At 43.6% G+C, this 12,500-nt stretch overlaps 1 protein-coding gene across 2 annotated transcripts in view; it reads right to left on the bottom strand.

Annotated features, from left to right (window-relative positions):
• LOC143293422 (uncharacterized) overlaps window positions 1-12,500 on the bottom strand; it is a 418,870-nt gene that overhangs the window by 64,274 nt on the left and 342,096 nt on the right. For both annotated transcript variants that reach the window (XM_076604270.1, XM_076604269.1), the window contains exon 4: window positions 12,153-12,440. In XM_076604270.1, the coding sequence (XP_076460385.1) occupies window positions 12,153-12,440 (288 nt within the window). The remainder of the gene's footprint in view (window positions 1-12,152; window positions 12,441-12,500) is intronic.

Consider the following 12,500-nt stretch of genomic DNA (forward strand, 5'->3'; position numbering starts at 1 on the left):
GTTCCCGGTGACCACACCACCACCACCACCACCATATATTTCTGTTTAATAATTACGATGTAATAATTGATTGCAATGTTTTTAAGAGCGAATATGTGAAATGCTTTTATTTGAGAACATATGTTTATTACTCTTGTTTAATCAAGTTATCCGCGTCTGTGGGGCGGGGGGGGGGGGGGGGGGGGGGGGGGGGTGCGGGTGTGTGCTGATTATCTGGTTGTGGTTTTCCGCAATTCATCTTTATTCTTATCTTATCTGTCTATTATAATCAATGTGCAGTATAGTAGGCTATGTTTATAATTATATTCAAATAATGTTTCTTAATTCTTTCTGTTTTTACATTAAGAATACTAGTTATTTACCTGCAGTGAGTGGATGTATGTATGAAACGATGTATGTGATATTTTTTACATTTGTATCTTCGTAATATTTGTTGGGGCTGTTGTTGGCTTTTACAGTTATGGTCCCCATGTTGTTTACTTGTCTATGTTGTGATAATGCACCTGACCAAATTTCTCCAGTTGGAGATAATAAAGTTATCTTATCTTATCTTATCTTATCTCTGTCCCTGCACGCGCCCCCCACTCCCTTAACTCCCACCCTCTTGAAGAAACTGATACTGATCGGTAGATGTGAACACCCAGCCCTTCTCACCTCCCATTTAAACAGTTAGATAGATAGATAGGAGACAGAGGGATAGACAGCCAAAAAGACTGATAGACTGAAAGCTATATAGATAGATTGGGAGAGGGAGAGAGAGACAGGAGGAGGGAGATGTGGATTTTGAATGGTTTAACTGATGGTCACAACAGCATATATAATACGTTTCGGTGAAAAATAAAGTCAAAAACAAAGCTTAAAATTATATATCTTTGAGTTACACTACTTCATTGGTCAATCATAGAAGACAGACAAACAGATAGGGAGACAGAAACACACACACACACACACACACACACACACACACACACACACACACACACACACACACACACACACACCGAGTGAGTTTAGAGACAGACAAGTAGACAAATGAGACAGCGGAAAGAAAGAGAAAAAGAAACAGGCGGAAGTTCATACGAAAACATACATTCAGTCAAAGAGACAACAACAACAAAAAAGATGATACAAAAAGAGACAAGACACGGATAAAGAGGTTCTTTTCTTCATGGCCAACACTTAGAGCTCTAAGGCGGACTGGACATGGGTAAGAGGAGGAGGAGGTTTTAATACAAGTCACAAAATCACGATTTCCTAGAGGTAACGCGTTCGCCTAGGAAGCGAGAGAATCTGAGCGCGCTGGTTCGAATCACGGCTCAGCCGCCGATATTTTCTCCCCCTCCACTAGACCTTGAGTGGTGGTCTGGACGCTAGTCATTCGGATGAGACGATAAACCGAGGTCCCGTGTGCAGCATGCACTTAGCGCACATAAAAGAACTCACGGCAACAAAAGGGTTGCTCCTGGCAAAATTCTGTAGAAAAATCCACTTCGATAGGAAAAACCAATCAAACTGCATGCAGGAAAAAATACAAAAAATGGGTGGCGCTGTAGTGTAGTGACGCGCTCTCAGCCCGAATTTCACACAGAGAAATCTGTTGTGAAAAAAAACCAACAACAAAAAACCCTGCCATGCCTCCCCGCTCACCACCCCTACTCAATCATCCCTTCTCTACGTCACCGTGGTATCCACGTACGTCCTGGCCATCAGAAGCTGGCTGTTATCGGAGGATGGCCATCTCCTTCCTGCCCTGACCGCCTTGTCTGTATTTAAAGTGCTGCTGCTGGAAACAACAGCCTGCCGCAGACACACAGAGCCTCTTCTTCTTTGACATCAGACTCTTTGTGCCTCGTCCGTCTCTTAACTCTCCCTCCCCTCAGTTCTCCCTCGTCTCTCCCTCTCTGTCTGTTCCTTCCTGACCGTAAAATAAACAGAATTGTATCTCTGATGTTTTGAAGCTCCTCTCCTCTTCAAGAGAGAAGAACAGAAGAAGAAGAAGGAGGAGGAGGAGGAGAAGACGAACTCTAAATCGCTGTCCTTTTCAGCTCCATGCGTATTTGTGTATACAATATAATATGATGTAATATAACATAGTATACCACACCATGCCATAACATAATGTAGGATATGATATGATATGGTGTGATATGGTGTGATATCATGTCATGCAGAGCTTCACGAGTAATGATATGTAGCGCTACGAAACGCAAAGCGACCTACCAGACAATCACTATGTCACAAACACAGTGAACAGAATTACCTCTCCTCTGGAGAGTGTACATAACACAGTGAACAGAAATGAGGGCATGGAGGAGGGGTAATTCTGTTGGATATGGATTAAAAAAAACCCAAAAAACCAACCTGATGCCAAACTGATCCTTTGGAATTATTTTGGACATTCTCAAAATAATCCACCGGGGGCACAAACATAGCGACGCTTGAGATAAACAATAGCAATCGCACCATTACCCGGCGAGACGCCTCTGGTATATACGTCGTTCGAGAGGGAGCTTTCTTTGATGTGCCAAAATACACCTTGTTCTTTCTTCTTATTCTTCTTTGTGGTGTTTGTTTATTCTCTGTACAGCACAATGCCTTTTTTGTCTCCCTATTCTGTGTATAGCACAATGCCTTCTTTGCCTCCCTATTCTCTGTGTAGCACAATGCCTTCTTTGCCTCCCTATTCTGTGTGTAGCACAGTGCCTTCTTTGCCTCCCCATTCTGTGTGTGGCACAGTGCCTTCTTTGCCTCCCTATTCTGTGTGTAGCACAATGCCTTCTTTGCCTCCCTATTCTCTATGTAGCACAATGCCTTCTTTGCCTCCCTATTCTGTGTGTAGCACAATGCCTTCTTTGCCTCCCTATTCTCTGTGTAGCACAATGCCTTCTTAGCCTCCCTATTCTCTGTGTAGCACAGTGCCTTCTTTGCCTCCCTATTCTCTGTGTAGCACAATGCCTTCTTTGCCTCCCTATTCTCTATGTAGCACAATGCCTTCTTTGCCTCCCTATTCTGTGTGTAGCACAGTGCCTTCTTTGCCTCCCTATTCTCTATGTAGCACAATGCCTTCTTTGCCTCCCTATTCTCTGTGTAGCACAATGCCTTCTTTGCCTCCCTATTCTCTGTGTAGCACAGTGCCTTCTTTGCCTCCCTATTCTCAATGTAGCACAGTGCCTTCTTTGCCTCCCTATTCTAATGTAGTAGCACATGCCTTCTTTGCCTCCCTATTCTATATTAGCACAGTACCTTCTTTGCCTCCCATCCCCCATTACAACTCCACCGGCCCCTCTTTCTCTTGTCTGCCCATCCCTGCCCCCCATCTAATAGCACAGTACCTTCGGATCTCAACAGAACGCTTTCCTTCATTGTCTTTGGCATGTAGTACAAACCCAAACAGGAATCGTTGATTTTGCTGCATGTACCGTGACCTGCATTGCAACTCTAATTCATGTTTTTGCCCCCTTGTGCTATGTCAATGCACTCTTCATTTTTCTACAAAATGACTTCGGCCACACAACAAATGCTGCCATATTAAGCCTGTGCATTAATTTGTCCTTTCTATAACATCTGTCTTTGACGTCCCACTGTTTAGAATTCTGATAATCTGTCAATCCACTCCCTCCTGATTAGTATCTGCCTTCATATCTGATTCCATGTCTTCCATAGATTTTCATTTGTCAGTCTCTCAAATCAACTGAGATACAGAGTGTGCATATGGTATCTTTTGAAGAAGGTCTCAGACATTCTCTTTGATGCTAGGACTGGTTATCTTTATGGTTCCTGATCCGTGCATCCGTCACACACTCTATACATTGGTGAAGTGCCAGCTTACGTCCAGGCAGACCATGAGAATGATGGATGCTTTCTGTGTCTTTCAGACGATCGCTTGAATGTCTTCGTCTATGCATCCAGCATTGTTGATCACACCGCCTGTGATAAACAACCACCCCCACATCCCAAACAGCCTTTCTGCGTGGCCACTGTGATCCTTCGTCTTTGATCATTTTTTTTTCTTTTTTTTTCTTTCATTTTTTTATTTATTTATTTATTTTTATTCATGGAAGTTTTATTTGTTTTCTCTTGGCTGATCTAAGTCTCGTTCGCAGTGCGGTGTCTTTCGTTACCAACCCACCCCTCTTTCTCACATGACTGCGGAAATTTGAATTTCCGATCGTTCTGAAGTCTTCTTAGTTTTCATATTTTCATGTCGCACTGGATACTTATATTGACCCTAGTCCGATTAAAGGTGCTATGCTCCCAATTACTGTGTGCACAATGCCTTACTTTGTCTCCCATTCCTGTGTAACAGTGCCTTCTTTGCTCCCTATTCTCTGGTAGCCAGTGCCTTCTTTGCCTCTATTCTCTGTGTAGCACAGTGCCTTCTTTGCCTCCCTATTCTCTGTGGTAGCACAGTGCCTTCTTTGCCTCCCTATTCTCTATGTAGCACAGTGCCTTCTTTGCCTCCCTATTCTATCTATGTAGCACAGTGCCTTCTTTGCACCCTATTCTCTATGTAGCACAATGCCTTCTTTGCCTCCCTATTCTCTATGTAGCACAATGCCTTCTTTGCCTCCCTATTCTCTATGTAGCACAGTGCCTTCTTTGCACCCCTATTCTCTGTGTAGCACAATGCCTTCTTTGCCTCCCTATTCTCTGTGTAGCACAGTGCCTTCTTTGCCTCCCTATTCTCTATGTAGCACAGTGCCTTCTTTGCACCCCTATTCTCTGTGTAGCACAGTGCCTTCTTTGCCTCCCTATTTACTGTGTAGCACAATGCCTTCTTTGTCTCCCTATTCTCTGTGTAGCACAATGCCTTCTTTGTCTCCCTATTCTCTGTGTAGCACAGTGCCTTCTTTGCCTCCCTATTTACTGTGTAGCACAATGCCTTCTTTGTCTCCCTATTCTGTGTGTAGCACAGTGCCTTCTTTGCCTCCCTATTCTCAATGTAGCACAGTGCCTTCTTTGCCTCCCCATTCTCTGTGTAGCACAGTGCCTTCTTTGCCTCCCTATTCTGTGTGTAGCACAGTGCCTTCTTTGCCTCCCTATTCTGTGTGTAGCACAGTGCCTTCTTTGCCTCCCTATTCTCTGTGTAGCACAGTGCCTTCTTTGCCTCCCTATTCTCTGTGTAGCACAATGCCTTCTTTGCCTCCCTATTCTGTGTGTAGCACAGTGCCTTCTTTGCCTCCCTATTCTGTGTGTAGCACAATGCCTTCTTTGCCTCCCTATTCTATATGTAGCACAGTGCCTTCTTTGCCTCCCTATTCTAAATGTAGTACAATGCCTTCTTTGCCTCCCTATTCTATATGTAGCACAGTACCTTCTTTGCCTCCCATCCCTCCATCACAACTCCCGACCGGCCCCTCTTTCTTCTTCTCTCCCCATCCACCCACCCCCTCTAACACACTGTGCCTTCGGATCTCAACAGAACGTCCTTACTTGTCTTTGGCATGGTAGTACAGAACTTCAGAGCCAAGGAATCGGTTGTTTTGCTGCATCGTATACCCGTCGACCTGCATGCAACTCTAAATCTTTTTTCCCCTTGTGCTTGTTCAATGTCACTCTTCATTTTTCTATAAAAGAAAGCTTCGGCCACAGCACAACTGCTGCCATATTAATGCCTGGCATTAAAATGTCGGTTTCTCTAATATCTGTCTTTGACGTCGAATGTCTGAATTCTGAGAATCTGTCGAATCCACTCCCTCCTGATTAGTATCTGCCTTCATATCTGATTCCATGTCTTCCATAGATTTTCATTTGTCAGTCTCTCAAATCAACTGAGATACAGAGTGTGCATATGGTATCTTTTGAAGAAGGTCTCAGACATTCTCTTTGATGCTAGGACTGGTTATCTTTATGGTTCCTGATCCTTGCATCCGTCACACACTCTATACATTTGGTGAAGTGCCAGCTTACGTCCAGGCAGACCATGAGAATGATGGATGCTTTCTGTGTCTTTCAGACGATCGCTTGAATGTCTTCGTCTATGCATCCAGCATTGTTGATCACACCGCCTGAGATAAACAACCACCCCCACATCCCAAACAGCCTTTCTGCGTGGCCACTGTGATCCTTCGTCTTTGATCTTTTTTTTCTTTTTTTTTTTTTTTTTTTTTTTTTTTATTCATGGAAGTTTTATTTGTTTTCTCTTGGCTGATCTAAGTCTCGTTCGCAGTGCGGTGTCTTTCGATACACCCCACCCCCCTCCCTTTTCTTGCACATGATGCGGACAATTTGAAAATTTCAGATCGTCTCTGAAGTCTTAAGTTTTCACATTTTCATGTCGCACTGGATACTTATATTTGATCCGTTAGTGCGACTCTAATGGAGAGGAAAGAGACAAACGTAGCCCTGTCTGATCCCAGTCGTTACTTCGATTTCACCTCACCTGTTTCCATAACTGATGACCTGAAATTTCATTCCACTGCGGAGCTTTCTGATGATGATTTACATCAATTTCATTTCTGTGACATTTTTCTGTATCTAGCAAAAATATTATCTAGCAAAAATATAATCTAAAAAAAAAAGAATTATGCTAGGGTTGAAGGGCAGGGCGAGGAGGAAGGGGCAACATTTCCCCCAGAATAATGCCGGGGGAAAATCGAGAGGGGGAACAAATCTGCTGCTACACCGGAGCCGAAGGATACAAGTCAGAAGGTTTAAGCCACTGAGTCGAGTTACAGAGCTCAGTGGTTCCAGTGAAGTAGGCATTTACCTCCGGCATTGGTGCACAGCCCTGTAAAACGCCCACATATTTACCTCGCGTTTTCTCCCCAACCTCCCCCCTCCCCCTTCACTCCCCCTGAATGTGATTGAGAGAAGCCACCTTCTTGCAGCTAGTTTGCTAAGCGAGGGATTCCAGAATCGTGATGGGCGGAACTTCAGGGTTTAGAGAGTTTGGGATTGAAGAGAAAGTTTGTGTATGCATGCGTGTGCGTGTGGAATGGGGGGGGGGGGGGGCGTTAATTGTAGACCCATGCTGGAAACTTTGGAGAGTTTCACCAACAGGAAGTTGGAGTTTGTTGGCGCAAACCGAAGTGTGTGTGTGGGGGGGGGGGGGGGGGGGGGGGGGGGGGGTCGTGAGTGGTGTGGTGTGTGGAATGGGGTGAGAGAGAGAACGACAGGCAGATGGATAGATAGACAGAGACAAAGACAGAGAGACAGAGACAGACAGACAGACAGGGGAAGGAAGGGAGGGAGAGCGAGAGAGAGGGAGAAAGAGAGACAGACAGACAGAGACAGAGAGACAGACAGAAAGACAGGGAGGAGGGGCAACGGATTATCACAGAGATATAATAATGGATAATTCAATTTCACAGTATTCGCCGAATAAAAACGGAAATCAGAGACGTGAACATATCCTCTACCTTCACCTGCGCTCCTATTCTACCAACATATATATACACACGTTTATGATGCGAGACTGTGTTGTAATTAACCAACATATACTCTCGCTATACAATGTTATTACAAGAGAGGCAAGGCCTTCAAGACTCACTTGTGATACACTTTAAAAAATGAAAATCTAATCGTTAAAATGTGTTCTGTAAAGCTTCGGGTTAAAAGAAAAAAAAAGTCCTAACGGCAGATTCGAACTCCGCGTGTTCGGGTGAGAAGAAACTGTCTTACTCATTACACTATCGTGGCTCCTTAACTGACGTTCAAAAATATAATATTTAAACATGCTTTTTTAAAGGGTGATAAATCGATTGCGGTATTCGCGGTGAGAACGCTGTTTAAATCATATTATTCTGGTGTATCTTGGGCATTCAAAAAATCTTTAAGGGCAATTAAAAATTCTTTTAATGTCCGCGGTAAAGGAGACGTGGCTATCGCCGCAATCACACTGCAACATTTAGCCGTTTTCTCTGGATCTAGATAGATGTACAAGATTCAGCTAGTTACACCCGGTTGACACAGTCGATTCAATTTCTCTTTTATGTTCATTCTAGTTTTATAGTTTTAAAGTTGATATGAAAATTGAGTATTTTGTTAAACTAGTAACACGTAGAGCCAAGTACAAGTACTTCTAAACGTCTTATGAAGTGAAAAGGACTTCATTTTGAGGAAAAGTCAAGACTGGAAATTTTTACGTTGCCGATCAATTCAAGGGTATCAACTCACATGGTTTATTATTTTTAACTGTGCATTCCGACTGATTCTGTGGATATTTTTATGGCAGTTTGGGGCATAATCCAGTAAGTAATGAGGCGTTCACAAATCTTTCTCTGAATAAATATTCAACGGTCTCCTTCTCCAACTTTCCATCACATGTTATCGTATATTGTCGATTGAATATATATGATTGAACGGGCAGGTCAACAACTTGAAAAAAATGGCGTCGTTCGTGTTCGCGAAGAATATGAGCACGTGCTTTGAATGTGTATAAATATGTGTACGCAAATGATTTTTGCCCATGACCTTCAGGGCTCAGCCAATAGATCTATAAAGTCCACTCGTCGTATTGATTTTAGTATTTTCCGAAAAAGACCACTTGGGCGAATGAACATAGTGAAAGCCCTGTACACTGAGAGTAAAACACACAAGCTTTTTATGTATTGAGTATAATTTCAAAATGTAATGTTTAAGATGAGAAAGATCAGTTTAAAGCAAATTAAGTCCCCTAGCATTAATTACACATTAATTTCCCTTTTTTACTATATGTGCCAAAACGTTTGCAAAATAAATATAACTTCCTTGCTTAGCAAAAGAAGTTCCTGTTTGTACAAAAAATGATAATAATGACTGCTCTTGTTGTTGTGTCAGAATATAAGATCAAAGTGCCAAGTTTAGAGAATAAAAAATATATAAATATAACAGTAAATGCAGTTTGTATATAATTTGTCTTCTTTTTTATTTCTTGTGCCCATCCCAGAGGTGCAATATTGTTTTAAACAAGATGACTGGAAAGAACTGAATTTTTCCTATTTTTATGCCTAATTTGGTGTCAACTGACAAAGTATCTGCAGAGAAAATGGCAATGTTAAAGTTTACCACGGACACACACACACACACACACACACACACACACACACACACACACACACAGAGAGAGAGAGAGAGAGAGAGAGAGAGAGAGAGAGAGAGAGAGAGAGAGAGAGAAACCGAACATCGGGTTAAAACATAGACTCACTTTGTTTACACAAGTGAGTCAAAAAACAAAGTGGTCTACTGATCCATGCAATTTACTCATTTTCAGTAGACTTTGAAAAGAACTGTATAACTGATAAACACAGAAAGACAAGAGCTGGAAGTGAAGTCGCTATGTTTATAATGGCTTGACAGAGTTTGAAAAGGTTTATTAAAACGTTTAGATGATGTAGAAAGTGATAAAAGAAAAACATGCAAAACTCGGTGAACTGTCAATTGAGAATCTAAGTTCCTCTGATTGATTTGTTTCAAGCTGCCTGATGGCTCAGGACAACTGGTTCAGCTATCATAATGACTCGCACGTGCACGGTAATACCTCACCTCACCTCACCTCACCTCACCTCAGGCCCATAACTACAAATTATCGTTGAAGGAAACCTGAGGACCGCAGACGCAACCTCCCTTCTCCATCTGTCTCTGTCAGCTGCCGCCGGCAGCAGCTCACGTGTATGGAATCCGGTCCATTGTTTGAGGTTCTCATGCCAGTTCTTCCGCTGTCTTCCTCTTCTTCTCCCGCCCTCGATGGTGCCTTGCATGATTGTTTTGGACAGACTGGTGTGTCAAGTGTTGTGCCCAAACCATATCAGCTTGCGTCTCTTCACAGTTGAAAGGAGAGGTTCCTGAGGTCCAGCAAGGTTCTTAATTCTGTTCCGTGCGTATTCATTGGTCCTGTGCTCGATCCAGGAAATTTGAAGGAGTTTCATCATGCATTTGTTCTCGAAGGCCTGGATCTTCCTTTCAGTTTCGGCCGTCAATTACCATACCTCGCAACCATACAGTACAATGGAGACCACCAGGGCTTTGTAGAGTTTGAATTTTGTGAAGAATCGGATGTTACTTTTCCACACTCTGTTCAGTTTGGTCATGGCTGCGGTGGCTGTGCCAATGCGAATTCTTATTTCTGCTTTGCTGCTTCCATCCTTTGTTAGGGTTGCTCCACGGTAATAGCATTCACAAAATCTACAATATCTCTCATGGTCGTACATTGTGCACGTTTGGCCTTTTCTTTATTCCAACAGGAAAAAAGCGAAACAATTCTAGATTCCGATTAGAGAGAATATTAATATATGTATTCACTTTCAGTGATGGATCGAAGTGTTCGTTTTACTGCGGTTGAGGAAACTCAGAACAACTTTGGAGTCATGACACTGCCCTGTTTCATTCCCCTGCTGGCTAAAACGATAATACCCTTCTTGTCTTCTTGGAGGCTGTTTGAAGAAAAGCAAAAGGAAAGGCGGAGACAGGATTGCGACAGACTTCTTCAGAACCTTACAGAAGCCATCAGTGCTTGTAAGTTCGAAAGCTTTTTGCGAAGTCGTCAAATAAGGCAATGCATCGATTTCTCTGTATCTGTTAATCTCAACGATTCCTTGCAGGATTATGAGTTGTCTAAGTTTGTATCTACCATCACTGCCAATTCACTGTCCCGCCACCTTATATAGACTATAACATATCATGCCATAACAAAGAGAGAAAGAAAAGGAAAGACAAAAAGAAACACAGAAAAACAAAACTTTGAATCGAAAATCTCGAGCAAGCAAACAGAGGACATTTTCAAGGAGGCGTTAAATCGTGCGGACTAATCCATATACGCAACAACACCACATCTGCTTAAAAAACAGGAAAAGAAAAAAAGGGAACGCAAAGAATCAAATCTACACATATACTTTGTGCATACAGCCCCTGTTTCGTTTCCACCCCGAGTCAAGAACGAAAAGAAAGTACGCTGAAGAGAAAACAACCACAAAAGATATAAATAAAGAAAGAAAGACAGAAAGAAAGCACGATAGCCTGACAGAAATCACAACAGCAAAGAAGACAGAGCGAAAGAGAATACAGAAAATAAAGGAAAAAGAAAAAAGAAAGAAAGAAAGAAAAGTCCACTCAATACCACCTGGTTACAGTAGTTTCACTTAACTCACTCAGTACGACCAGTCCTCTCTTCTCCTCTACACACACCCCTCGGATGTCCAGTGGGTGTCTCAATGACCCAACCTTTAGCTTCCGTCGTCAGAAATGTGGTATTCTTTGTCAACATTCACCTCTTCAGTATAAGAGCCTTCCGCTTGTAATATTTTGATGGTGATAATTGGGGTGAAACGCTGTTAACGTCGTCTCTTTTGCCGTTCGTATGGAGTGAGTTAAACGTCTTTTCACATTATGTGATATCAGTCGAACTCCCCGCATACAACAAGCAGACCGCTATCATTCTTGCCTTCGTGATTCAACCAATCTCAACGGCCACCTCCCCCACGTCTCCCCAGTACAGCGCATCACCCAACAGTCAGTCAGTCAGTTCGATCAACCACTCAATCACCCAACAGTAAGTCAGTCAGTTCGATCAACCACTCAATCACCCAACAGTCAGTCAGTCAGCTCGATCAACCACTCAATCACCCAACAGTCAGTCAGTCAGTTCGATCAACCACTCAATCAGCCAACAGTAAGTCAGTCAGCTCGATCAGCCTCTCACTCAATCAATCAGTCACACACACACACACACACACACACACACACACACACACACACACACACACCACAACACACACACACACCACAACACACAGACATGCACACACACCACACTACAACACACACACACACACACACACACACACACACACACACACACACCACACCACACCACACACACACACACACACACACACACACACACACACACCACACCACACCACAACACACACACACACCACACACACCACAACACACACACACACACACCACATCACAACACACACACACACACACACGCACAGACCACACCACACCACACCACACACACACCACACCACAACACACACACACACACCACACCACACCACACACACACACACACACACACACACACACACAACACAACACACACATTAAACACACAACACACATACACACCACAACACACACACACACACACACACACACACACCACACCACACCACACACACACACACACACACACACACACACACACACACACACACACTCACCCGGCACATGCAGGTGCCCTCCGTGGCTGTACCCCCCGACCCCCACCAGACCCATCTCCCTCTCCACGTCCTCCGGCGCCGTACCCTCTCCTCCTCCACCTCCTCCTCCTCCTCCTCCACCTCCTCCTACATCCATCTTTCCACCACCACCACCACTGTACCCTCCCCCTCCTCCTTCCTCTCCCCGGGCGAGGGGGCGGGAGAGGGTGGTGGTGGTGTTACTCTTGGTCAGCTGGCTCTCCAGTTCCGACAGCTCGCCCAGGATGGCGTCGAAGTTGACGTCCTGGTCTGTAACAAACAGGCAGAAGATATAGATTGTATTGTATTGTATTGTTTTGTATTGTATTT

The sequence above is a fragment of the Babylonia areolata genome, chromosome 19 (genome assembly GCF_041734735.1).
Source record: "Babylonia areolata isolate BAREFJ2019XMU chromosome 19, ASM4173473v1, whole genome shotgun sequence".
NCBI lineage: Eukaryota > Metazoa > Mollusca > Gastropoda > Neogastropoda > Buccinidae > Babylonia > Babylonia areolata.